Here is a 27893-nt window from a genome sequence, read left to right as displayed (position 1 = left end):
GGTTGGGAGAAGCAGTGAGAATCCACACCTACGCAGGGCAATTACCACACCCCTTGCCTTACACCTTGATTATAAAATCATCACCAGGCTGCAAAGAGAGGGAGGGACCAGAGGTATTCCCGGGAGGTCAAGAGCCCAGAACCTGCTGCTCAACACTAGCCTGGGCTGCAGAGGGTAGGCATGGACAGGGAAAACCATCCTGGAGCCACGGGACACCACCATGTTCCCTGTATTTAAAAGGCATTTATTTTACTTCTAACAAAGCAAGGGAGGAGGACAAAAGGGAAGCCCCAGTAAGTGCAAGTCAGCAGGGAAGGCCGGTATCAAGCGAGTTCCTCATCCTGCACAAGGCAGGGATTGCGACACAGGGCTGTTTCCTCACACCAGGCGTTGTGTTTGTCCACGGAAGAGCAGCAGCAATCCCAGGCAAGCCTCTTCCACCTCCCACCACGCTCAGCAGAACAGAGAGGCTTGATAGGACACGCAGCCTGCAAGGCAACGGCATCTTAATGGGAACCTGAACCATTCAGGCCCAGATTCCCACTGACACCTTGCGATGTGCCTTCTCTCTTGGCTCTGCAGCCAAGGGGAAGCTAAACAAGATCCTTTGGCAACCAGCACATGAGGAATTGAAGCACACAGTCTTACCAGTTTACAGAAGTTTTTATTGTTCATTAGGGAAGCTTTTGTGCAAAAAAAAAAAAATAATAAAATCAAGACAATGTGTTTTGTTTTTTCAGAAAGCAACTGCACGTTCCCCCAGCACGACTCAAGCGGGTCAGGTGCCGCACACAGGAAGGGAGAAAACTACAGGGACTCCCAATGGCAGCACAGGATTTCCCCAGCTCACCTCGCCCCGCAGCTCGCCAGCATGGATCCTCCACTGCTAAAAAACCCCAGAAAAATAAAACCTTCCTAGCCTGTCCAGCTGCCAATGCAGCCCCACCTCCCACCCATTAGATCCACGTTAAGAGAACACTGTCCCGTTTAAAACACCAAATACCATCCTACCACACCGAGGTGTAACACAACCCATCCCTCCAGGGCAGTGATGCCAAAGGAAGAGCCCATTCCCTATCTGCTGTATCTACCCCAACTGGGATACACCACCAGAACACTGCACAAGCCTGCCAAGACAGAAAGCTGTAGGTATTTTATATCTTTAGGGGAAATTTTCCTTTTTATTTTCTTTTGAAGCATTTTCTTTTCTTTTGAAGCATTCAGCAAACAGAAGAGACGAACCTCTGTTGCCATCTGTCAGCAGTGCCCAGGCATTTAGTATGTACAGAGTAACTAAAAACCTGCACTCCAGTGGTTTTCCAATGAAAAACAGTCTGCTTGCTGCTACAGCTTTGTTACTGGAGCTCCTGCTCATCCCAGACACCACAGAAACAGCAGGAGTTAGCAGCATCTTTCTGAACAGGATTGGAATTTTCAAAGCTCCACATCTGCCCAGCTGCTCCTTCCCAAAGGTCTCCTCAGAGCTACTTTGGTGCCTCTGTTTTGGGGGTTTTGATCCAGTGTTTTGGGGATTAACTTGATCAGAATTACACACCAAATCCAAGGTCCATCTCAAGCAATACAAGATTCTCACTCCCAAGGGCCTGACATGTTCCCAGGGAAGCAGCCTGCCTTGAAGGGCTTTTTTGGGGATTTCAGGCATTTCAGTGTCATTTTAGAGAGGTGTGAAAGGCAGGCTGTGAGGTGTGCCAGCAGAGCTTCTAATACCTACTACAGTGTTCCTACCATTTGCCATCTCTACTTGCTTGCACTTCCTCAGGAGGGGGTCAGTGAGAACGGGTGGCAGCAGGGGAAACTGGCCCCGAGCCTCACACCACCTCTGAAGTTTTAGATGACTGAAATACGCTATGAGAGAAAAAGCAGATCAAGGAACAAATGGGCAGTTTACAACAAGCCCCATTTTTCCACACGTCCCACCCTCGATGCTGAACTCCCTTTGACATGTGCACAGCTCCTGCTGACTTGTTCCTCCTCCATCTCTCAACTCCTCGGCACCCAGCCTGGCTGCATGTGGGAAGCTGCAAGACTAAGCAGAATTGAGCAACTAGGATACGAAAAAAAGGGAGTCATTCCTTAAGTACGTCTGCATGCTTCAAAAGACTGACATCCCACTGAATAGGGCTTGGCAGCAGAACACCCATGCTTAGACCCAGGAGCCCAAGGAAATCAAAAGGATGCGATCAAAGGTTGAGGGAGGGTTTTCCTCAGCTATGACAACACCGTGAGCCACAAGCGTGGTCGCTCCAACGCAAAAGCGTGATCACTCAAAATGCACCTCTTTAGGTTACCAGTGACTTTCAAAGGTGGCTGGGCACACCAAGCCCCCTCCTCTGCATCTGTAGAGCTTTGAAAATTCCAGCCGAAGGGATTCCCGGATTCAACATTATCCCTTAAGAGTTCCCATACACAGAAAATTAACATTCCAGCCAGATGTTAAAAATACAAAGCATGTAAAATCTTCCCAATGCTCCCCTACAGAAAGACACTTGAAAGATTAGTCGCTACCTTGTCCTTTTTTTAAATTAAAAGATAAGAGCCTTGTCTCATTTCATCTTATCTGTCATTCTTCCCAGCACCTAAAAAACACTTCAGCCTACCAATTAAAAAAAAAAAAAATCTACAACACACTGACTATTTTTAGGAGCATAACGAGTTAAACTGTACAATCAGAAATATCTTTGTTAAGTCAATGATGAAGATCTGATTCTTCAACAGCAGCACTGCTACAGAAGAGTTACAATAAAGGAACTTGTAGGTCAAATTGTTAACGAGGCAGAGAGGAGGGACAGGTGAGATACAGCTCTCCGCCAACCTCGGCCCACATGTTTTAAGAGCCATGGCAAACTTTCAGAACTGGAAATTCTTCTTCTAGTTCCACACATGGCGTTTGCAGTGATCAACAGCCTAAAGGGAAAGCAAGAGTTGATATTAGTGGAAAAGAGCCTGTTTGCAAACCAGCGTGCATCTACACAATTCAACACCTGATTCTGAGCCAAGATCTCAGGAGCAAATTTGCTTTTCTTAAAATAAGTGATTTTGAAACGGACTAGAATAAATAATATCCTTGTCCCCACCCAGAAGCTTCAGGAAAGAAGGCTGATGACCCTTAGCCACTAAAGCCTGGCAGAGAAAGCAATGCTGGAAGCCAATTTTTAGAGCTTGATGAGAGATCATGAGACATGGTCTGTTTGCTGCAGGACCACTGACTACATATAAAACTGACACTGTACTTTACTATAAATTCTGAAATACCAGTAGGCAGGTGGGGATAGGAACAAAATGTAGAGGAAAGTTAGCTTTGAGAAAGCTGAAGCCTATGAAAGACCCTCTAATCAAGCCAGCACCCTACTGCTTTTTTAAACTGAAATATACCCACTTCCAAGTGTGGTGGAACCTGAAAGTGGCCATTAAGGAGCTATCAAAGATCAACAGGAAGCTCGAGGCAGAGCCCTGCTTTACGTACATTGCACTGAGCAGCAGTGTCCATGTTCTTACACCAGTAACCTGGACCCCAGACACAAGCATCGTCCCCCAGGAGAGGCTGTTTAGCTGATTCACAGACTCCGAGTTTCTGTGAAAAGAACAGCAAGAGAGAGTCACCACCTTTCTAATTACACCCTGAGATCTCAAGGCCATCCTTACACCTGAGAGAGTGTGGAAGCTCCCCTGAGGTGGCTGCAGGAGCTCTCACGGAGGTCACAGCAGCAGCTGAACGAGCAGCAATGAAGCTGGGATCTGACACAGGGAAGAATTAAGTTACCACAACTCCTTTTTCATATCAAGTTTCGAAAAACAGAGAGGGACTTTTCTCAAGAAGTGCCACTTAACCTCCCACCACATTCAGGGCACACCACACCCTGTCACTGAAGCTCAGCAGTGAATATCAGTGGCAGATATTTCCTTTTGTCATTCCCTGCACTGGGCTGGCACTCAGCTGTCCATTGAGCCCCAGGCCTTGCACAACCACATTTGCTCCAAGCATTCAGTGTGCTGATTCTTATTCCAGCAGAGTTTCCATGTGCTGGGCACTGGAAGGCACACAGGACTGTATTAGAGCCTGCACTCAACCAAATCAAAGGCAATACTCACAGTGCAAACAAAAGTGGGATCCATCACCTCTGCCAGGAGTTGCACAACCACAGGTTCATACTGTTCCACAAACTGAACGCACTGTAACAAAGCACAGGTTGAGAGAGTCTCCTGTTAGAGCCTCCGAAAGAAGAGGAATATGTGGTCTGCAGCAGGCAGCTACCCCAAACACCTCAACAGCACACTCCAAAGGGATAAAGCAGAGGCCTGAGCTCTGCAGATGGAAAAGGACTCAGCATGGCACTCACCACACAGGTTTCTACCAGCTCATACCTGCCCGCAGCTGTCTGCAGACAGGTTATGAGGAGAGAAAGGAAAGGTCAAAAGGAACCAAACAGGACAGACTTTGGGAAAAGAACCAAGCAGGAGAAGCTTTGACTGCAAAGCTTAGTCTCTCATCGTGGAGATCACCGCTGTCCCAAGAGGAAAGCACAGGGAACCAGCTGGAGACAAACATCCTGATCAGGACAGCAGCAAAGCAGCAACAACTCCCAAGCACTTTCACCCAAGGAGTTCCTATTCCTTTCAGATCAGGCAGCAGCAGGAGCACTTCCCATCAGGAACAGTCTCTCTCCCTCTAGTGGAGAGGCCGTCTCCAGAGCTCAGGAAGATGCTGCTCTCAGCAGAGACTAACGGCACCATTAATAAATCAGGCACAGCTATTAAACAGCCTCGCAGCAGGAAGAGCTGTTCCACAGCTCTGCTTTAAGTCTGTATATTCTATTGCTGGTAAAATTACAAGCAGTTGCCACTTGCTGGCACTCAGCAGCCACCTAATAAGATTTCCAGGTAAATCTTGATAGTGGTGGTCCCACAGGTGTCTCAATGGAATTAAGCCAGCCTACTTCCAATTACTCCATTAATCCCCTGAACAGGATCAGTGTTGAAGGAAAAATAAAACCTTCAGCTGTTCCCACCCACTGTTCTCAGAGGATTTCCAGGCAAACCTTTCCTGACTGCAAATTAGTACAACAATCCAGTCAATCAATTCAGGTCTTTAAAAGCCTCCATCTATTCAAAGGACTGCCAATTCCCAAGGATGGGAAGTGAGAAAACCCTCTGCACCCCAAACTTCTCCCAGCTTCTAGCTGAGAAGACTATTGTAAAAACCAGCAAGAGATACTGCTCTCTAGTTTTTCCAAATGCTCTGCAATATGCCCCTGCCCATGGGAGGAGGTTAGAACTAGAGAGTCTTTAAGGTCCCTTCCAACCCAAACTGTTCCAAGACTCCATGTTTCACCCTTCTGTTCACCTCCATCTGCCTTGTCCTGACTGGAAGGCAGGCTGCCACACAGCAAGGCCTTGTGAGGTCATTCCACTGGCTCAGATCAAGCCTGTTCCCTCTTTTTTTGTTCTGCTGCACATTAGAAGCTGTTGTGCTAACAAAGGGGAAAAACCTGGGAAGGATCAGGTTGCTGGACAGAAGCCAGTCCCAGCTGCACCTGAGGACAGTTTGTCTCCAGCCATGGACAAGGCATTTGGCCAAACACAGAGACCTCTATTATGAGTACCTGGTCATTTACAGCAGAAGTAGAGACACTTGAGAGATGGACCTAAAATTAGCATGTAGACAAAATATCAGGTGAAACAAATGAGGTTAAGCATAACTGTCACTGTAGGACCCATGTAAACACAACAAATCAACAAGGACAGTTCCCAACCCTCAACAAGACCACTGCTTTTTAGTCAGCCTCCTGCCCAAACTCCTTACCTGATCACTGACAGACTCTGGCAGGAAGTGACACACTTTTTCCAGTAAAGCTTCGATTTCAGCTGTCGTGGCATTCTTCTCTAGCTCTTTGTCTGCATAAGCCACCACCATCTTGCAGATATCACAGAAGCCACCTGCAGGTTTCACTACAACTGAGAAGGAAAATAAAAACACAAACCAAACATCAGCGCTTAGGTACTTCTCCTCCAAGCAGAAGGAGGCAGCCATCAGCAAAGCGTCCTCAAAAGAGATCTCATCCCAGGTGAACCGCCTCCTTTTGAACACCAGACTCCTCACTACCCACCTGGCTGCTGTGGAAGCTTGTTGGCTGCACAGCATTTCAGCATAACACAAACAGCTTCGGGATTCGTTGCCTCCAAGAGCATGTCAATGACAGCCTGGCCATAGACCTCTATGAAGTCCTTGCACTGGTCTTTGACACTTCCTGGGAACAGGCGGCAGACCACTTCCATTTCATGCACAATCTCCTCCTGAAGCACAAAGGAGGGCGAGTGGCAAATCAGGGACAGAAATTTCATAAGCCTGTCTTTTCTGTCCCACCCAGAAGTTCTGCTGTCATGAAGATAGGCAATAAAATTAACTTCCCTTCCCCCTCCAACACAGCCCCCTTTCAGCCAAAGCCTAGGAAGAGGTACCATGCCCACCACTTACACACCTCTGTCTTGTTGCTCTCCAAGAGGCCAGTCACTTCTTTCACCATGGTCTCACATATTTCACACAAGGAAAAAGTTTTCTCTTGAACTGAGGCCTTCTCTTGAACCGAGGCCTTCTGAGTACACAGAAGAAACACACAAACAATAAATCAGCACTGGACCACACCTGACAGGGACAATTCCTAAAAGATCAGTTTAATAGCATTCACGTGCAGCACACTCCTTTACCTAGAGCTGTACTCAAAAGGTCACACAGAACTCAAGCCCAACATCAAAGGTCTCAGTAAAAAGCCCTTCTGAATGAACAGGCACTTTGTATGACTAATTAAGACTACAATCCCCAGGCTGTATTAAGGAGGGGAGTTGAATTTAGCAGACACAAAGAAAAAAGCAATTCTACAGAGACAGAAGTCAATGGAAATATATAGTGGTTTTTAAAACACATTAACTGAGGACAAAATTTCCTAGAATTGAGAGCACCCTCCTGATTGCAAAGGAAACCTTTGGAGAAGCCAAGGCACTCCTTCAAACTCAGAACTTCAGCATTCTGACTCTGATCTCTCACCTGCACAAGCAGAGTGCTGCCCCATTATTAAAAGGGATCGAAGCATAACTTCAAAGATAAAGCAAAACTCAAATTGAGCAATTCACATTTGAGGTGTCGTTCAGAACTGCTGGAACAAGAGCTCCCATTTCAATCCTGAAGCATTGGTTCAGTGTAGGCTCTGCTGTTCAGTGTAGGTTCTGCTGTTCTAACAAATAAAACGGTTCTCCTACTTCACAAATCACCATCAGAAACAAGAGGAGGCCAGGAATTTATATGCAGAGAGACTTGGATTATTCTGTGCATAAAAGCTCATATTTTTCTGTCAGTTTGTTACACTAAAGCAAAAAGGAAAGCAAAGCTGATAAGTACAAAAAGTCAATTTTACCTCCACAGTTTCCATTTTCACCTCATGAACCACTTGAGCTGGCACCAGAGGCTGAAGGGGGACAGACTTCACAGAAGCACAGAACCCAACCATGGCACAAATGTCCTTTGGTTGCTGGAAAAAGATGCATAAGCGATTTTTTTAAAGTCTAGAAGGCTCTGCCCTTTCTACAGAGCCTGTGAGCAGGAACAGAGAACAAAGGTTTAAAAGGCTCCAACACAACCAGAAGTTTCACGACTACTTCTACTCCAAGTATTGCCAAAGCATTTGATACGGTTACAGGCAGGACAGCTAACAGGTGAAATTTAGTAGTTCCTTTTAAAGAGGAAGAGGTTAAAAACCCCACTTAAAAACCCCATTTACCATCAGCCACACTATGCAAGCCCTTCAAAAGGAGTTGACTTAAGAGCTACCAACACCAAAACAGGCCACCAGCGTCACTTTAGACCTGCATCCACAAAGCTGCTCCCCAGCTTTAAGTAATCACAAAGAGGCCAATTATCCTGACTTCAGAGTTCACCCAAAAGCTGAAAGAAATGCCTAGAAAAAAGGACTTCTTTCCTCATCCACAAACTACCTTCTTTAAAGCTGCCAGTAACATCATGTTCTGCAAACAGAAACAGTTTCTCGCATTACTGAACACAGCCTACAAGAAACAAAAGTTAAGCTTGTTAAAAACCTTAGCCTAACCATTTTTACTGCAATAACTGTATTTCCAGTGTTCTTTTCACAGTAAGAGAACAGCAAACAGAAACAAAGTCTTTAAAAAGGCTTTCCAAGTCTTTCTCAAAGGTTTTGGAAGCATACACTACTAAATGCAAAAATAAATGCTGGACATGAGGCAAACTGCACTAAGGAGGCCACATGATACCCAAAGTGACAAAAGCTGTACAGAGCAAGACACAAAACTTCAATTTCCCCACCTGAAGTCTACTTAAGCTAAAAAAAGAGACCCTTGGTCCTACAGGTAATTAGAAGACCGTATCCCACCCTGTCACAAGCTTCCTACAGAAGAGGCTTATGCCAGAGTTAATACATCACATGCCACAACCTCATGCACAGGCAAAAGCAGCATCTCAAAGACACTGTGCTGCTTCAGACTGCTCCAGGCAGCACCTTTAAGTCAAGCCCTTTGGTTCATGCATTGTAAGAAGCAATTCTAGATATTAATGTTACAGCAACACCCACATACACACGTTCTCTCACTGAGAGATGACAGACACAAGGTCTCACAGGTCTGGGTGAATTAAAAGCCCAAATTGCTCTAGGAAGCAGGAGACTAAGGGCCTCCCACATCTTTTCAGTTCATGTACTTTAGACATCTATAGCGTTGTCCTAGATTTAAAGGTTAACCAAGAAGAGACCCCAGGACAGCTCCGCTCAACCCCCTTTGAGCCCAGACTTTAAGCCAGCAGCTGACAGGAGCCACTGGCACTGCTTTGTCCGCATCTGTCCTTCTTCTAGGAGAGGGATCACATTTCCTGCTCTACTGGCCAAAGCGTAATCAAGCTGAAATCTTCATAGCACAAGCTGGTATCTGGAGCTGGAAGTAGGACTGATGCACTGGAAGAGGCCTAGAGTCTTTCTCTGTTTTAATGACATAAATATCCCTTGTATCTGTCAACACTGAGTACAGTCACACCATGTACACAGCTAATAGAGCAAAAAGTGAACTACAAGCCCTTTAACAGCAAAAGGTGAACTACAAGCAGGCTATCATCACAGGCAAGGTGCTCACATACCTGATCCTTCTGTTGACAGGGGAGATTGGAGACAGAGGAAGAAAGGAGAAATTAAAGATAACAGTTAAGAGAGAAAACACGTCAAGCACTTGGAACTGCATATATTCTTTCCATGAAGATAATGGCATATGACACAGTCCCCACCCCAAAGATCCTTAGCACTGATAACTCGCATTTAATTGCACAGTGCTGACCAGCATTACTCATTTGCAGTTATTAAGGCATCCTGGGCAAAAGACTACCTCCAAAGAGTCTGGACAACACTCGGATGGGTGCAAGGTGTGGTCATAATCCAATTTCAGGTACTAACAACACACTGCATTGCAATGCTCAAAATGAGAAACCAAGAGTTGCTAGAACAAAGATTGACTTCCCCCCCAACAAGTGCTTAAGAAACAGGATGAGCTTCTAAGTAGCCTTTAGCAAGTGGAAACAAAAAAAGGCCACTGTGTTGCCAAATTCAGGTTCAAGTCAGCCACATATTCTACTCAGAAATTCACCTATAGTTTGTTATGTTACTTGTGGCATCTAGGGACTGCATCCCCTAGGAAAGGCTTTTTTGTTTGTTTTTAAGGTTGTGAGATCATAGCACATACAAAGAGGTGCTATGGAGGTGGTCAGAGGGAAATGTATGTTGCTGCAGAAGACCAGAGCTGGTGCAGTACTACTCCCTTTCCATGAGTCCTATCAAGAGCCCAGAGAGCAGGGGCCTCCAGATAGCAGCTCCAGGAGAAGGACGTTTAGTCTTGCTTCAGGAAGAAGCAACACTTGAACTAATTTTGCAACACCGTGACAGACAACTCTAATATACTCTAATATTGGTGGGGAGGGGGGAAGTGGTGTAAGTACGGGACTGAGATAAAAAGAGTATAAAGGAACATGAGTAATGTATCTTCCACATTTCAAATGATTCGAGTGCCTTTTGCACCACAGAAGTGAATTCCTTGTGAATCGAAAGGAAGTGCTAAAGAAAGCATTCTGAAACTGAAATCAGTATCCAATTAAATGCCAAGTTCAAAGCATCAACACCCAGACTTACAGGGCTCTCCCCCAGAGCTTTACTGCAGTACATGATCCCTGTTTCCAAAGAAGTTAGCTACACAAATCAGAAAAATTAACTGAGAGCAAGTACTATATTCTGCTGATCTTACCATGTGCATCATCATCTGGATAGCCAAGTCAGAATATTCAGAGATATAGGTCTTGCACTGCAGGAAGGGGGAAAAGAAAGTCTTGTGACTATCAAACCACTTGTGCTGTAGAGTTCATCTATAATTTTCTAATACATCTCAAGGCATTAATTTACCTGCTCTACTTAATAACTACTCTGCTGTCTTTCAGAGCTTGTCCCAAATACAAGACAGTATTTCAGGTTACACAACCACTTCACAAATAATTGCTTATCTGAGGAGTCCTTTTCTCTTCCACTCAGGGCAAAAAAGTCCTCCCCCTACTGATATGACCACATTACCCTGCCAGATCATTTTGGTGAAAAAGGCCCTTAAGGGCTAGAAGCAATCTGGAGCGTCTTTCTCCTCCTCCCCAGTCCCACACCCCCCCCTCACCTTTCCTGACCATCAAGTTTACAATTTCAGTGTTACTGTTATACTATGTAACCATTATACCGAGTATCCTACATGGAACACAATCCCCTTTGTGTTATTAAATAGAGAATACGATAGAGGGGATTAAGGCCCCGAACAAACTATTTTGTGTTTGCATCCAGGAACAATTTTTTTCCAACTAAAAAGGACAGCTCACCATATCGGACATTCCGGGTCCCAAACGGTCACACTCCTCCTTGGCATGAGCAACCAAAGACTTCACAAAAGATGAGTTTGTCTTCACAGCTTCCTGAACATCAGTGACCAGCTGAATGCAATCCTGGCACACATCCCCACTCGCCTGGACAAAGAAGGAAAGGAAACCGAAGTTGACGTAACTTCTCATAACATGTTTTAGAAGCTTCTGTTACTATCGAGTTTTACAAGCTATTTTGAGCTATTTACAAACCTTAGCAAATAATCTGTACAATACTTTAAAGCCTGAGCTAATACAGAGACAAGCTACTGCTGGTATGTGCACCAGCCACTAGATGGAGATTAGGTACATACTTGGCTTCAAAACCGAGATAACAGTTAAGACACCCAATCTTCAGAATCTCTTGGTTTTGTTACAGACCACAGCGGGAAGGTTTCCAAATCTGGCATAGATCTTACCAGCTTCACCCACAGCAGCTTGTTCTGCACCCACTCACTGTTTAAGTCCCACACTCTGCCTTGCTACCAACACTCAGCCTCTGCTCCCAAGCTCATCAGCTCATCTACTCCCCTTTGTCAACTATTTGTTCTTTTCCAATCAACCTCTACATTCAGAGAGACAAATGCTTCCCCCGAAGGGCACAGCTGTAGAACTTAATCCAAGATTATACACAGGGTCCACACTGGAACAGCCCTGCACCCTTACCTTAGGCTTCTGCTTGGGTTTGTCCTGAGGGTAGAGGAGAAGAGGCACGTTAGCCATGAACGGGGATGCCAGTTCAGAGAAATCCAGCTCTGGAATCTTGTTGGTCTGGAGCTGTTTCTGAAGCTTCATGGCTGCAAGGTGCTTCTGAAGGGACTGGCACAGGGCGAGGGCACTGCACACAACCTCAGGTTTATCCTAGGGGGGACAAGATACACTCATAAAGCTCCAAACTCACGTCACTTTTGTATGAAGTTTAGAGTCATTCAGCTGAAACGTGACAGACGAGGAAAATGTTTCATAGCAAGGAAGCAGGCTTCAAACTCACACTACTCACTGCAACACCAGTGATCCACACAGGATTGAAGGATCATATGCACAATCTCATGCAGAAGAGAAACTTGGGCATCATAGGAGCATGACTTTTAAATCCAGTGCTTGAAAATTTTCTACTTACTAGCTCTTCTTTGATCATATCCATGATAACTGGCAGGTAGGAATCCACAATTTCTTTGCACTCAGACACCAGGCCTTGGTCAGGAAGAAACTCGCACGTCTTTTCCAAGTAAGAGCGGATCTCCTCCTGTGAAAGATGAGGTAGGCATGGATAGATTATCCCTCTCTCAAATGCTCTTTCTATTGCCAAAATGCACAATACAAAGCCTAAAACAAGCTCCCTGGACTCAGATAGGTCCAGGCAGTGGGAAGCACAACTAGACTGAGGTTTTACACTGTAAGTCTATTTTCCCCAGTCCTGACCTTTGGTGGGACCCTGCCAAAGTGAAAACATTCAATACTGCTTGCAAGGCCTTGCCAGAGTAGAACATTTACATTTAAAGAGGAGGAAGTGAAATTATGGACTAGGGGGACAGTGACTTGTTTATACAAAGTACTCACAGATTCATAAAAGAAAAAAGGAGTAAGTGCCCTCAAAACCAAACAAAGACCAGATGGTGTAATCATCCACTTCTAGAGTCTGCAGTATCCCACCTTTTAAGGCTGATGGCCCATTGGCACAAGAACAATTTTATTAAGCACCTACAGTCAATCAGGGATGTGTTAAAGCATGAGAGGCTCTAGAATTTGCTAATTTCTAAACCAGTAGAGGCTGTTAAAAAGCCTTTTCCCATGTACTCTAGTCCCTTCCAACATCTGTTGTTTATGTTAGGAAAACAACACAGCCAACTGTTCCACCCCCTCATCGTGAGATCTTGTTAGGTCCACGAAATCAAAGTGTGTTTTGGGGTGAGGAGAAAGGAAGCTCTGCTTACCTCAGTGCCATTATCCTTCAAAACCTTGCCAGCCACCGTCACAAGCTCCTTGCACAAGTCACAGGGGATACTGCTCTGGAGACAGAAGCAGACAGTTACTCTGAGAAAGACTTAAGTGCTGTAAGGGCAGGGTGTAAATAACACAAACACCAAGCACTGCATTTACAGTGGAAATTAAGGAAGAAATACTGGCTGAGGCTGGGGTGGGAAGAGGTGTTTGAAACAAAGAGTGAGGCTATCTCAAGCATGTCCAGCTCCAGTTTCTTTAGTAAAGCAACAAGGCATGAAGAAGCTGGCATGCTACCACCTATTCATTTCAACTAGTCCCAGTCCCTTGAAGTATACTGTCCCAACAAGCCTTCTCCTGAACCTTTTACCTTACTCTTCAGAGAGTTCACACTTGCTAGCATGTAAGAACATTCCAGGCAACGTCCCTCATTTTAGTTGTGCTCTGAGATTCCTCCCTTCCCCTAATTTCCCCTAAACTGAAATATCTCAGCAGAGACCTAGCCAGTGTGGACTGAATGCCTCTGTAAGTAAAATGCCTTTGGCCCCCTTACAAAGTTGTGAAACAATACCCTGAACTACAGCTACACCTAGTAAAGCAGCCCTCACCTTTAGTGCAAATGCAACTCGAAAGGCTGCACTAAATGTAACATTTCTACCACTATTTGTCATGGCTTTCATAATTTAGCATATGCTGGAACATGAACTTTTGAGAAAGACCTAAAGAAGCACACGGCTGTTTTCGTAATAACTCACTGCTCAAGTGGACTCCACGAATTAGGGGTCAGCAATAAAGAGGAACGAGTGAAATCCACTAGCTCCATTCCATACATTGCTCCCTGATTGTGCAACAGGTCACGGGAGAAGTCAGCAGACAAGTTGTGCAAGGCAGAGCAGTGAAAAGCAACCTCTATCTAGCACCTAAATTAAGGCACAGCCATCAAAGCAGAGCCAGATGTAACACTTAAATCCAATCAGAGACTTGGGAAACCTTCCTCAGCACGTGGGACAGCTGCAGGTGGCGGGGGAAGAGGTGTGAGCAGTGGGTACTCACTACAGCAGGCTTGTTCCAGACGTTCTGCTGGCAGTGCTTCACCGCCCCGCACTGCGACGCCGTGCGGATGCTCTGGCACCACACCTCCGGCCCCTTCACACACTCCTTCTGCCACAGCACAGGGCTGGCCACAGCTGCCAGAGAGAAAAACAACCATCCTTCAATGATTTCTGCTCCAAAGCAAGCAGGTTAACGCTGCGCAGTGTAACGGCCTCCTCTCCAGTGCATCACTTCGGTTTATTAACGTTTTTTTAAGCACATTTCAATCCAGCAATTTGAGCTGAAACACGAGCCCCAAACACAGATTTACACAAAGAACGAGAAAAACCACAACAGCTGAAGCTCCTTCGTGAAGTGCCTGAGTCTCAGCACGTTGGTATATTCCCGCCATCAGCCACCTTTTGTTAAAAAAAAAACCACAATTCCAACAAAATACAAACTGCCACTTTACTTAGCACACAAGAACTATCAGATGACTTAAAACAAGGAAACTGCTCATTGCAGAAATCTACACTTCGAACAGCTGATTCCCAAGGCTATAACCTCCCTGTTCTCCTGTTCCACTGTCACTTCAACTCTGAATCAGCCTGAAATTGCTGTCTGCATTCCTCCTCCCACGTGAACCACCCTATTCTCACACAGCTACTGAGAGAGGGAGGACACTCACTGGATTAGAAGCCACAACAATGTACACATTACATGGAAGACTTAAGAGCAGGTACACACCAAAACACTGATGATAAACAGAAGGTTTTAATAAACAACCCGAGGAATGTTCTATCATAGTTTTTAAACCACTAAATCTATTTATACTTGTTTTGTTTTTTTTTTTCTCTTGGTCAGCAATTCAACTGTGTACAGAAATATCTGTGGGGGTGAAAAAAAAGTATCAGTCCTTATCTGGACATGACCTCCCATCCCACGTGGAATTGCCTTCCAAACCTATAAAGTTTTCAAGTAAAATACAGAATGCCATTTCTGGACAGTTTTCCTAAGGAAATGTAAAACATCTGCACTATGAGTAAGCAATAGGAAAAGTGAATCAACTGTACCTTTTTGCTGACTTTCCAAGCTTCTTTTTAATTGTGCTGTCTGGACTGGACACCCAACTGCTCCCAGGTTCTAAAACCATCCTATCTGTCAAGCAGGCTCAGTTTCTTCAGCAATGCCCTATGCTGCACTAACCTATGAAGAAACAACTCCTATAATCCTACAGCAAACAAGTTCCAACAAAATCTACCATGGTCCAAAGCCTACAAGGCACTGCTGTCAAAGTTCACAATAACAAAAACATCAAAAGAAAACACAAACCCAACCTGTTCTAAGCCATTACCTGTACAGGTGGTGTTGAGGATCTTTACATCAATGCTGTTTACACATGACAAAATCCTGTAAAATTACACTGTCAGCCAAGAGGCAGGAATTAAGCTGTTTCATCCCTAGAAAGTTCTAGTAAGGTTACAGCAGATGAACCATCACTTTTCCATTTCTCATGTCTTGTTCTGAGCAATCAGGGGATCGATGTAACAGCTGAATTACGAGTGCACGTACCAGGTGCACAGCCACCACACATCAAACAGCCACACAAACACTGCTTTATAGGTGGCATTCTGCAGCCTTCTCAGCTGTTGATTTAATAAAGCCTGTTTACACTGGATTTCAGAGGAATGACCCATTTATTTCAAGAAAGACGTGCTTTGAACGCTTAATCTTTTACACAAGAGCTTGGAGCTTGCCACCCTCTCTCCCAGCAAAAAGCCCTGATTGCACATTATTGCTGAGCAAGACAGCACACCAGGACTGCTTGTGAAACTGTAGGGGAAAAAAAAGACTTCAAAGCTCCTAATAACGTATGGTCAGCAAAATATTTACAGCCTATCCTAAACTCCAGCATTATGGATCTGGGAACATAAGAATAGTTGATTTTCAAAGTCAGACTGGCCAGCCAAAGAGCTGTCAGCTCTGGCAGGGTGACAATAACCAAGTATACACTTGGTTGAGGGAAAGTTATTCTTCTCTTTTAGATACTGGCACTGAACAGTGCTAAGAAGGCTCTGGAAGGCAGAGTCAAGCTCTGAATAAAGTAAAGCAAGACCTGGACTTTAAACAGTGGAATTAAGGGCTCCCAACTATTTACAAGTAAAGCTTTTAACCTATGCCTTTATTTCTGTAAATCAAAGGAAATTATTGCCCCTGCATTGAAACTTACTGTAAAACTCCAAATCTAAACTATATAACTCAAGTTACAGTTATTCCAAGCAGTTTCTCAAAATCTTGATCTAAGAGAATGTTTAAAGCCAAACTGAAGCATTTGTGCTGTAGCTTGCACTGGTTTGATCTGCCTCTTAATGACCTTTGAGGTTCTTTTTGCTTCTTTAAGATCCTGTCACTGTATGACTTTTCAGATCCATACCAGCTTCAGCAGAATGTCCAACAGTTAATCTTGCTGCTCCTTCCTCATAGTCTTAATAACAGGTCATTAATAAGTGAATAGGGCCGAGCAAGCTTGGACGTAGGTTTAATTAGAGTGACCTTCTCTTAGATGGATGGCCTTACAGGGCTAAGCGAGCTCCATCTGCCCGGGTTTGGGATTAGAGTTGTCCTTCTCCTAGGATGACTGCCAGAAGGCTAAAGAGCTCATCCTGCCCAAGAATGTAGTGTATCTGGTCCTATGGTTTTGACCTGTCTGGCATGGGCGACCCTACCTAAGGCATGTACCATTGCCAGCATAGCTCGCAACCACATAGGGGTGCACAGGTTTCATTCCTCTTAGAACAATTTGGGCATATCTTACATTTCCTACTTTGCTATCACCTATCTATATACAATCTCCAGGAAATAGCCAGGAACACCCCTTTGTCCTGACCACCCTGTCAGGGTGTAACAGAGCAAAGCAAATATATCCAGAACACATCAAACTTGGGCAGTACAGACATGGTATTTGTTCTCAGACAACTGCAAGAGAAGTGTAGGGAACAGAACAAAGGTCTCTATGTAACCTTTGTCGACCTCACCAAGGCTTTTGATACTGTGAGTAGAGAAGGTCTATGGCAGATTTTGGAACATTTAGGTTGTCCCCCCAAGTTCCTTAAAATGATCATCTCACTCCATGAGGATCAGCATGGCCAAGTCAGACATGGCAACACACTTTCTGAGCCCTTTCTAATTACTAATGGTGTGAAACAAGGCTGCGTTCTCGCTCCTACCCTATTCACAGTCTTTTTCAGCAGGATGCTCCAAAGGGCCACGGCAGACCTCGAGGATCAGGACGGTATCTACATCCAATACCGTACTGATGGAAGCCTTTTCAACTTAAGGCGGCTGAAGGCCCACACCAAGACCTTAAACCATCTTGTCCAGGAGCTGCTCTATGCTGATGACGCCGCCCTTGTCGCCCACACAGAAGCAGCTCTGCAGCGTTTAACATCCTGCTTTGCAGATGCTGCTGAGCTCTTTGGACTGGAAGTCAGCTTAAAGAAGACAGAGGTCCTCCATCAACCTACACCTCAGGAAGTCCCCCATCATCCCCACATCACCATTGGCCAATCAGAGCTCAAATCAGTTCAGCAGTTTAATTACCTAGGCAGCCTCATCTCCTCGGATGGTGAGATTGACGGAGAGATAGACAACAGGTTAGCAAAGGCATATAGTGCTTTTGGAAAGCTTCATAAAAGAGTTTGGCAAAATAAACACCTGAAGAAAAGCACAAAGATCAGTGTTTACAGAGCCATAGTGCTGTCTACTCTTTTATATGGATCTGAATCATGGGTCATCTACTGCCACCACCTGCGACTCCTAGAACACTTCCATCAACGCTGTACAGTACAATCCTAAACATCCACTGGTCAGATTATGTGACCAATCCATCTGTTCTAGAACAAGCAGCAGTCACAAGTATTGAGGCCATGTTGCTGAGAACACAGCTGTGCTGGGCAGGGCACATCTCCAGGATGAAGGACCAACCACCCCCTCCCTAAGATCCTGCTTTATGGTGAACTTGCCACTGGCTGCTGCAAGAGAGGAGCCCCAAAGAGAAGATACAAGGACTCCCTGAAACAACATCTCAGCCTTGGCCATATTGACCACCATAACTGGTCTACTCTGGCCTCCAACTGGGAGGTCTGGACTCACACCATCTATAACGCTGCTGATGCCTTTGAGAACACTCGCAGGGTCACCCTTGAGGAGAAAAGACAACGCAGAAAGAACCGTGTCTTGCAGGATTTACCACCTAAGGAGTCTTTCTGCTGTGCCTTTTGCAACCGGACGTGCCTGTCTCGTATTGGCCTTTTTAGCCACCAACGCGCTTGTAACAAACGTGGGTAGAGCCCTTCCCAAATCTTTGTTTGTGAAGCCCAGCCATGATGATGAATAAGTGCATAACAAAAATACTACGCTTCAGATTTATTCTTACTGATCAGCTTTTTTGGCTGTGTATCTTTAACAAACTCTGTGTTGCATGGCTTCTGTATCAAACATGCTCACAGTCACAAATGCTCTGACTTGTTCACAAGGAGAGGGGAAAAAAAGGTTTAAAATTAGATTGATCTTTGGCAGTGTATTAACTAACCAATGCCTCTGACTTCTCTGCTTCCCTGCATCCCATCTCACCAGCTTGTAAGGAGAAAAATGAGGAGTTTCACAGCCACATTTTGTTCAGATTCTGCTCAAAGCATTGCCACTGGGCACAAAGTCACTTGGAATTTGAGAATAAGGGCATTAATGCTACCTGCCACCCCCTACAGAGGGCCAAAGACAATCTCAGAAGAACTTGGGAGCAGAAGGGACAGTGAGGCATAAGAAAACTGTTCATAAGCCACCAAACAGTGAAAACTAGTTTTAGGATGGAAGCAAGCACTCCAAACACTTTCTCACTGGTATTATTTAAAGTCTTCACTCCTGCACAACATCAGAGGACGAGGAGATGCCACTATACCTACAGACTTCTATCAAAAGAAGTCCACAGGTTCAGGAAACCTGATTACAGCATGAGATGAACACTTACCTACAGAAACAGAAAATGGTGGAACAGCAGTGCCCTTTCACCTGCAAATGACACTGGGGAAGTTCTTTCCTTCTGAGAAGACAACTCTAAATTCCATGTTTTCAGTACAGATCATTCTGGTCAAACAATGACCAGGCAAATCTGTTTGTCAGGGCCTCACATGGCTGGCACGTTTTAGAAAGCAGCTACAGAACAAAGACAACACACTGATCATGGCTTCTTTTCTTCCATCTTCTACAGTGACTTCAAATAGAGCTAAATTTGTATTAGTTTATTCTCTATCACGTGGGAATACTTTTGTTAGATGTCTAATATGAAAGGATGTACCTTCATTGCTACAATATCCACCACCCTTCCTTTCTGAACATCTGAACATTTTGTGTGTAAAACACACAAAACTAAAAAACCCTGCATTAATTCAGATCTTGCAGATTCAGAAAAGTACAGCCTGAAATCCTTTACTGTTCCCACTTTCCCCCTTTAGTCTGTTCTATTTAATTATGAAACAGCATTTTTCAATCATATATTAACTTACAACAAAGGCAAATGTGCCAATGAAGTGTGTTAAGACCTTGTGCTGTCTCAGAACAAAGAGTTTTGACCCTTAACAGTTTTCTTCCCTCCAAACAGCCTTTGCTGCGAGAAGTGCAACACCCAAACGCGGCATTTCACATCCCCAGCAGCAACCCAAGAGAAAGCAAAGCACTGTCACTTACAGTGACAGCTCTCAACGCTTGCTGGGTACACTCAAATGCATAACAGTTTTCTCTGGCCTCCTTTTCTTTTATATATTGTTCTTTATCTCAGGTCATCCGTTTTTAAACAGAATTCTTTCTCTGTAGGTTAGCTCTCAACAGTCACACCTCATGCCCACCCAGATCTGCCCTCCCCTTTTCCTTGAAGTTCTTGCAAGCCACTGTTTTTAGAGCACTGAACAAGTTTATCTGTGAAGACCAGGGTCTTTCTTTAGTCATCCTCTTCACTGGTTCCTCCCTCCTTGAACAGCTTCAGAGACATGGCTTCTTTAATTTAACAAAAAACGGCCTTTGCTCTACCAAGTTTTTCCTAAATTACGCGGTGCAAGAAAATGGAGGAGAAAAAAGATCTATACCCGCTCTCACCTCTGTGATGTTTGTGTCTAACAGACAAGAGAAATCCTCTCCTAGAACAAGCGTTGCCCCAGAAAGCCTGAAGCCCAACAACACGATCAAAATACTCCAAGGGTAGAAGGGTAACAGCAGAAAAGGAAGGAGAATCATTTGATTTGAGGCCCAGGTCAGCACCCCAACACTGTCAAAACACCAGGAACACAGTCCTGCCAGTGACAGTTGCCAGGAATCCATTTAAAAACCAGTTTAAAGGCCGTGAAGATAAAGGGAAACCTGCAACTCACTCCCACAGTGGTTCTATCCTATTTACTTCAGCAACTGTGCACTGTTTCACTTCTCCAAAGCAGCAAATGCTAATGTTCACCTCCTTCCTCCACACCTGGATTGGAAACATGAACATAAAGACAGGCTTAGGGCAGCAGAGGTGAGAGCCTCCTCAGAAAATACCACCTTTTCTCCTTGGAAAGCCTACAGAGCCATGCATGTGGAAGCACAGCTCAGTTCATCATTCCTCTCCAGGAAACAGGAACCTAAAATGTCTTACAATGGCTGTAATGTCTGGATTACCATCCTGCAAGGACAGCTACAGGAAAATCGGTAGGTAATTACCTGTCTTGAGAAAAACCTTCCATTCCCTCAGGCATTTGTATTACTCATCTTCCAAGGAGAGCCAGCCTGAATTTTTTCCCCGAGATTCTCAAAAAAGCATCCTAAGAAATCCCATCCAAAGCTGTACTGAAGCTACTAATCAGACTTCTGTGATTGTGCTTGAAAGTTAATACCTTATATAAGTTTCTATGAACAGGGATTTGAATGGGCCAGACCAGATTCGCTAAAGAGCCAAAGGATGAACCAGAAAACTATCACCCAGGACACAAAGGAATTCAACTTGAAGGCTTCAGCCTCCTCCAAACCAAACTGTTAGAAAACCCCAGCTGTGAGCAACATGGTTACAGAAGAATTAACCTGTAAATTGGGGTGGGGGGGAGACCCAAAACAGGAAAGCACTGAGCTGCTCTTCACCTCAAAGGGCTGAAGTCAAATGTGGAAGACAATTTGGGGTGCTGTCAACTCTCAGGCCTTAACAGTCTAACTCGTCCAAGTACATTAACATATTCATCAGGAGGGGATGTTTTTTCCAAGGTTTCTCGCTTAGTAATGTTAAAACAAAAAAGGCCATTCCTTATCTCCCAGAAACACCCACAGACCAAGTGAATCTATCAGTCTCTGCCACTCTGTGCTCTGTTAGTGACTTTTCCCCACTTCTTTTGAGAACTGCAAAAGCCAAGTGTTTTTAAGTTAAAGAAGTCGAGAGGGATCAACTTCTCACCACCAAGTCTTACAAAGTGTCTACAAGTCAAAGAGTGACCTCAATCTGAAGTTATTTGAAGGGTTCAATACTCCACAGCCTCTCTGGTCAGTTAATGAGTAAAACTTCAAAAGCTGTAAACACATCACACACCAGTGACTCTTGCCAGAGGGCTACTACCCTCTGGATTAATGAGGCAGTAAAGTGACCACAATATTTGAGAGATTATAGGCAATTTACAGAAAAATTAGATGAAATCTGGCTGGCTGTTATTAGCATTCCAGTTAAAATTCAGAGTCTTCCTGTTCCACATCTACTGATGAAAAACCAAGCACGAAACATTTCTAACCAGTGTGATTCAGAAGAAATGAGTTAACGACCACAACCAGGCTCTTCCCCAAAGTGGGGAACAGGTTCTCACTTTGGCACATGCCTCTGCCTCAGGTGCTCCCTCGCTTCCCTCACCAGCAGACAAGTACGGCAAGAGGAGCAGTTCGTGTATGTACAAGAAATCACAATAAAGACAGCGGAGAACTGGGTGAGCTGAGACAGCAAAATCACCTCTACTGTCCCAATAAATTGTCCCAGTTACTGCAAAGGTTGCAAGGGAATAATTTCCAGACAGGCCAGAGGTCACTGTCAAGCAGGCCCTGGCTTCTGCCTGAGATTCTTCTATGACAGAATCTACAAGAGACAACTGGATGTTCAAGGGCATCTGGTAGTCAGTCAGTAGGAGACAGTGGTCCCATACAATACATTGAGATATTCCCAAAAAGTTATGAGAAGCATTTTTCCCTGCAGATGCCTGTAGAAATACACCACAACATGTTGGACATACTTATTGTCCATGTCCATTATTTCTGGTTTTGTTTTGAGAGGGTTTTTTGGGGGAGGAGGATGGGACAGATTTTTGTGTGAGTCTCTGCAGAATTCCTGTACTTAACATCCCCTTTTCACCAGGCAAACATATCCACACCACAAAGAGTGGGGAAATCTGCTATCTGACATCTGAAACCAAACACTGCCCCACAACCAAATACAGAGAAGCATTGCCCTAAAATACACACACTTCAAAGACCACAGAGGCAGCCCTTTTAAATTGCAACAGGAACTCTGATATCTTAATAGCAGCAAATTAATTGGGGGGGGAAAAAAAGCTGCTACATTAAAAAAAGTAAAATAGAAAGTGAAAGAGTAAAGAAAAAACAAACAATCCCTTTTTATGTCATACAGTTCTAAGGCGTTGCCCCAACCTACTTTGAAGAATCATATCTACGTGAGATACTGAAACAAAAATCCAGAGGCAGGCAGCAGCAACTGGCCCTGCTTCCCCCACAGGTACAAAATAAAAACCTTCCTGCATTTTCTACCAGAAAAACCTTTCCTGAAATAGCACAGCCCAACCTCCTGGAGAGCCTCAGCCGCATCAGGTGACACAATGAGTTTTGCTGACAAGCTCCCCCTCTCTTGCTCCACCCTCTCCATCCTCTGGGCGCTCGGAGGCTCCCAGAACAGCTCCTCTGTGGTGTGTGGAACAGCACAACCCGAGTGCAAAAAGCCCACACTGGGCTCGGGCAGCTCTGCGGATGTGATGGTGCATTCGCCAGGCGTGACTGAGCAGGAAGAAAGGCCTGCTCAGCTCCTCCAGACACAACCGAGAGCCACTCTTTCTATTTATAGACCTCGGCACACACGGGAGGGATTGTGCAAGGGCAGGTTTACACAGGGCACATGACTGGTGCGCTATCAAAGCGCCGCTGCGTTGTGACGGCTGTGAGGTGCCTCGGACCCCGTTATTCCTCCAACAAACAGGGCCTTCATTTTTATATAATCACAGAATCATTTAGGTTGGAAAAGCACTCCAAGATTGAGTCCATCCTGTGATTGATCCCCACCTTGTCACCCAGCCCAGAGCACTGAGTGACACATCCAGTCATTCCTTGGACACCTCCAGGGATGGGGACTCCACCACCTCCCTGAGCAGCCCCTGCCAAGGCCTGACCACCCTTTCCAGCAAGAAATTCTTCCTGATATCCAACCTGACCCTTCCCTGGCACAGCTTGAGGCTGTTTCCCCTAGTCCTGTCCCTTGTTCCCTGGGAGCAGAGTCCAACCCCCTCCTGGCTCCCCTCTCCCGTCAGGGAGTTGCAGAGCCAGAAGGTCCCCCCTCTGAGCCTCCTTTTCTCCAGGCTGAGCCCCCCCAGCTCCCTCAGCTGCTCCTGGTGCTCCAGCCCCTTCCCCAGCTCCGTTCCCTTCCCTGCACACGCTCCAGCCCCTCAGTGTCTCACTGAGGTGAGGACACAGAACTGGACACAGCGCTCGAGGTCCCTGAGCGATGACAGCACAGGGACGGGCACTGCCCTGGGACTGCACCCACACCATGGTTGGGACAAGACACCTTCCACTCTTCTCCTAATTTAACCTACAGCAGTGGGCTGCACCAGCCTGGCATTTATTGTTAGGAACCACACTCATAACCAGCCTGCAAACCACAGAACACAGTCCCATTATCTGCTTTATCCACATCCTCCAGAAAATTCAAGCCAGGCTAACTTAGCCTTCAAATTTCCTGTCACCAGATGTTCTGACCAGCGTTTGCTGGAGGAATTATATATTAACTCGAATCTTCCCTCCTTCCAAGGTTTAAGTCTACTATTTTGGGAAGGGGCGTAAAATAATCACATCCTCAAAGTTTGTACTTTCCGCTCCCAGCTTAACTTTCATTTTAGAAAAAGGAGGGGGGAAAAAAAATCAGCTAAAGAGAAACTGACTGCTGCTTTAACAGCACGCCCAGCCTTCCTCCTTTCCTGGTCTCAAAGACAAGCAATAATCAGAGTGTGCATCAGTGGTCCAGAGATGCCAGGACCTGTCCACCCTGCTTTAATTCCTTTGTGCATCCCTTAAAGGGAAGTAAGTAGGTCAACCAAAAACCCTCATGGCCTGTAAGCCAGCCAAGTGACTCCATTAAGATACGCCAAGGGTGGCTGAATTTTTACACAGATAATTAACCAGCTTAGGAGACGAAAACGGTGTTTCAGGTTGTCACAGCAAAATCTTCAGAAAAATCTGCACAGCAAGAGAGTCAATTAGTATTCGTAACAGAACCTTGGTGGAGAAAAGATAGGTGTTTATTTGTGTTAAAACAGGGACTTCCTAAAGAAAAACAGGCCCGACGAGTCTCCTGCCTGGGGACTCCACCACTCAGTTGCATACCATGCCTTTAACAGGTAGGCCAAGTGAAGCCTTGTTGCTGAACTGGTTTCTCATTACAATTTCCCTAAATACACTAGTGGGAAAGCTGGTGGATACTTCAAGGTGAATCCTTTTCACTTTTAAAGCACAAGAAGCTGCAATGATTTTAGCGATTTGGAAATGGTCCCAGTAGGAGTGGTAACTGATGGCAGCTAACTCAGTGCAAAGCAGACTCAAAAGACACCATTAACGCAGATAAATATGCAGAGTGAAAGCTGATATTTGCTTTCTTGCTTCCAGCCTGAAAAGTCTGAGGTTCTCCATTACACTGTCATATCAGCATATTAAATATTATCAGTCTATCTAGGGGAAGGTGTCCCTGTACATGGCAGGGGGGTTGGAAACAGATGACCTTTAAGGTCCCTTCCAACCCAGGCCATTCTATGACATTAAAACTACAATAAAGCACAAGACTAATGTATAATCATGAAAGATTTCATAGGTATTATCTGCTGTCCTCTGCCAGGTGGTTATTCCCGTGGCCTTTAAACAGCCGGTCAGGCTTTTTTTTTTTTTTTAGTTGACTTGTGAAATGCTGCAGGTTAAACCTGTAAGTAAATAAGCTCTAGGATTACAGTAGTCCCAATTAGAAGAAAATTCTCCGAGTAATTGTGCACATCACTGTACGAGTCCTTCGATTTTGGGGGTTCTAGCTATTCCATGCCACAACCCAAAGGTGTATTACCACTCCTGTCAGACTACACATCGCTTCTGTCAAGCCTCTGCAGTGTACGAAACACAAGGGCTGCTTGTTCTAACCTCCAGTCCTAGTGCTAAAAGGAGAATAACAGCTATTCCCCCAGCACTTCCACTGCTGCAACAACAGGTAACGAGATAGCGAGCAGCAAAATTAGTGGAATTTTCCATCTGGAGTAATGAAAACACACTACAGCAAAGGCTACCTCTCGCCATCTGCAAGAGGATTAGCAGCCATCTCTCCCTGAAATGACGAAGATAAACAGCGCTGCTGGCAGAAAAAGCAGCCCCCACCAACACAGTGCCTGAGACGCCCGATCCGTGTCGGATGTGGATGCGCAGGATCAGGAAGTCATTTCCATACCAGCACCGGGAAAGGCCGGTTCCTCACCGGGACCACCCCGACCCCCCTTCTCCCTGGCGCTATTTTTGGGCGATTCCCCTGCCGCCGCCCCAAACACGGCCCTTCCACCACGATCACCCCGAAGGCACCCTCGAAACCACCCCATCGCCGCCGCCTCCTCTCTTTGGGATCCGGTCCTGCTGTGGGAACACAAACAGCGTTAGGACCGGCCTCCCTCCCTCCACCACCACCACAGCACTCCCCCATCCCGGGCACGCCGGGCGCTGAGGGCAGCTCTCCCCGGGCGCGGTGGGGAAGGGGCCGGGGAGGTGGAGGCAGGGCTCACCGGCAGCGAGGAGCCCGAGGAGGCTGAGGAGCAGCAGCCGCGCCATGATCCCGTTCCGTGCCCGTCTGCAATGCGGCGCCGCCGGCACCGCCCGCCACCGCCCTTATATAGAGGCGGGGGGCGCACGCGCGCGCGGCGCCCCGCCCCCCGCGCAATGGCGGGGAGGGGGGGGGCGCGTAAGGGGCGCGAAATGGCGGCCGGGAGGGGCTGAGGGGGGCGCTGGAGCCGCCCCTCCCCGGAGTCCCCGCCGCTTGAAACGGCGCTGTCTGCAAATAAAAGAGCCCTCACAGCCGAAAAAAGGCGCCTTTTGCCTCCACGGGCAGTAGAGCCCCCAGAGGGGGCTGGCGGGGTCTGATGGAGGCGCACACCAACATGGAATGAGAGTGTTAAAGGATTGAAATGGACCTGAAAGCTCATCTCACTCCAGCCCCCCTGCCACGGGCAGGGATGCCTCCCACTAGACCAGGTGGCTCAAGGCATTATCCAGCTTGGCTTTGAACGCTGCCAGGGTTGGAACATCCACAACCTCCCTGGGCAACCTGTGCCAGTGTCTAACTATGCTCACAGCAAAGAATTTCTTCCCAATACCCACCCTAAATTTATCCTCTTTCAATTTGTAGCAATTACTCCGTGTCCTATCACTACAGTTCCTAATGCAGCCTCTCTCTCTCTTTGGCTTCCCCGTGGCCCTCTTCAGGTACCAATCGAAGTCTCTACACAACCAAACATCACGCTGGACATTGTTGGACATGTGCTCCAGCAGTGCTTCCCACTTACAGGCTTCCCACCTCACTGCCTGGGGTTAGGAGGCAAGGGGGGTGCTGATTTTTCCTTGCTATGCGGGGCAGAATCCAGCTCCCCATTGTCACAGGGCAGGCAGGTATCCCTGTGGTCCAAATGAACAGCAATTAAGAACGACAGCCTGAACTGACTTGCTGTCTCCCTTGCACTGATGTGCCTTGCACTGATTCAGCAACTGGAACAACAAACTAACGCAGGAAAAAAAAAAATGCAGCATTTTCCTGACTGGATCAACAAACCAAACCAGCTCAGCTAAAGGCCTGAGCTGGTCCCTCGTGGGCTCCCCAGGACTGTGCAGAGCTGCCAGACCAGCTCCCCTTCTCTTCTAAACCCACATTTAAGGCTTGCTGTAGCTGGAGGAAGGGTCCTTGATAATGCTTCTCACAGCCTGGAGAGCTCCACTTGGGTATCCCCTGCAGCATCACCACAACACACACAGACTCATCACATCTAAAGTGCTTGCCATCTGCCAGACTTATCCTGCCCATTTCATGGGGATCTCCAAAGTATTGCTCTTCATTTAAGGGCAGACACGGTATTACCTTGTTAGGTCCCTACCTGTGTGTTCATTTTCCAAGGACTAGGCTTCTTGATAACATTTAAGGTTTATTTGCACTGTGAACGTTAGGAGGAAATGGATCTGTTCTGTTTCACTTTGCCAGGCTATACTAAACAGGGTAATGCACATTTCTCCTTTTCTTATAAAGAACTTTTAAAATTCAAACTAAGAAACCCCTGTTATCATGCTCTTCTTCGCAAACCACAGCAGGAGAGCTTGATGCTTACACAGGGCCTTTGCCCCTTTGCAGATCAGCACAGCTTCATTTGGAGCCTCCAGAGCCTTGGCTATCACCACCATCTGAAGCCAGGTTCTTAGGTAATTCCCAAACTGGAGCCAGGTGCACTCACACTGAATCAACGAGGCAGAAAGCCTCCCCCAGCAGCAACTTTGGCCAGACTAAACAAGCAACCTTTACTCTGGTGCTAAAGGCACTTTGCCTGGGCAGGGCTCAGCATGCTGCTCTTATCTCAGGAGTGCACATAAAGTGTTGACGAGGCACCCTGGCTTT

The 27893-nt window shown here is 46.0% G+C and overlaps 1 protein-coding gene across 6 annotated transcripts; it reads right to left on the bottom strand.

The window, feature by feature from the left end:
- Positions 1–644: 644 nt before the first annotated feature.
- LOC113987810 (prosaposin) lies at positions 645–26120 on the bottom strand. Of its 6 annotated transcripts, none has more exons than XM_027720907.2 (15): positions 26023–26119; positions 13964–14097; positions 12904–12978; positions 12090–12215; positions 11636–11830; positions 10931–11074; positions 10321–10377; positions 9170–9178; positions 7428–7541; positions 6498–6611; positions 6126–6312; positions 5822–5973; positions 4111–4191; positions 3485–3592; positions 645–2925 (listed from the first exon to the last, which is right to left on the bottom strand). In XM_027720907.2, exons 1-15 carry the CDS (start codon positions 26066–26068, stop codon positions 2890–2892), a joined length of 1578 nt encoding a protein of 525 aa, XP_027576708.1. In that variant the 5' UTR covers positions 26069–26119; the 3' UTR covers positions 645–2889. The 6 variants fall into 6 exon arrangements, with proteins under 6 accessions (XP_027576708.1, XP_027576709.1, XP_027576710.1 ...); XM_027720908.2 differs by having other exon boundaries at positions 9170–9175; XM_027720909.2 differs by lacking the exon at positions 9170–9178.
- Between the last annotated feature and the right edge of the window lie 1773 nt (positions 26121–27893).

This window comes from Pipra filicauda, unplaced genomic scaffold (genome assembly GCF_003945595.2).
Source record: "Pipra filicauda isolate LSUMZ 115617 unplaced genomic scaffold, ASM394559v2 scaffold246_size1145428_pilon, whole genome shotgun sequence".
In the NCBI taxonomy this organism is placed as follows: Eukaryota; Metazoa; Chordata; class Aves; order Passeriformes; family Pipridae; genus Pipra; species Pipra filicauda.
Note: the sequence above shows the minus strand (reverse complement) of the source record. Positions and strands in the feature narration are given on the sequence as shown.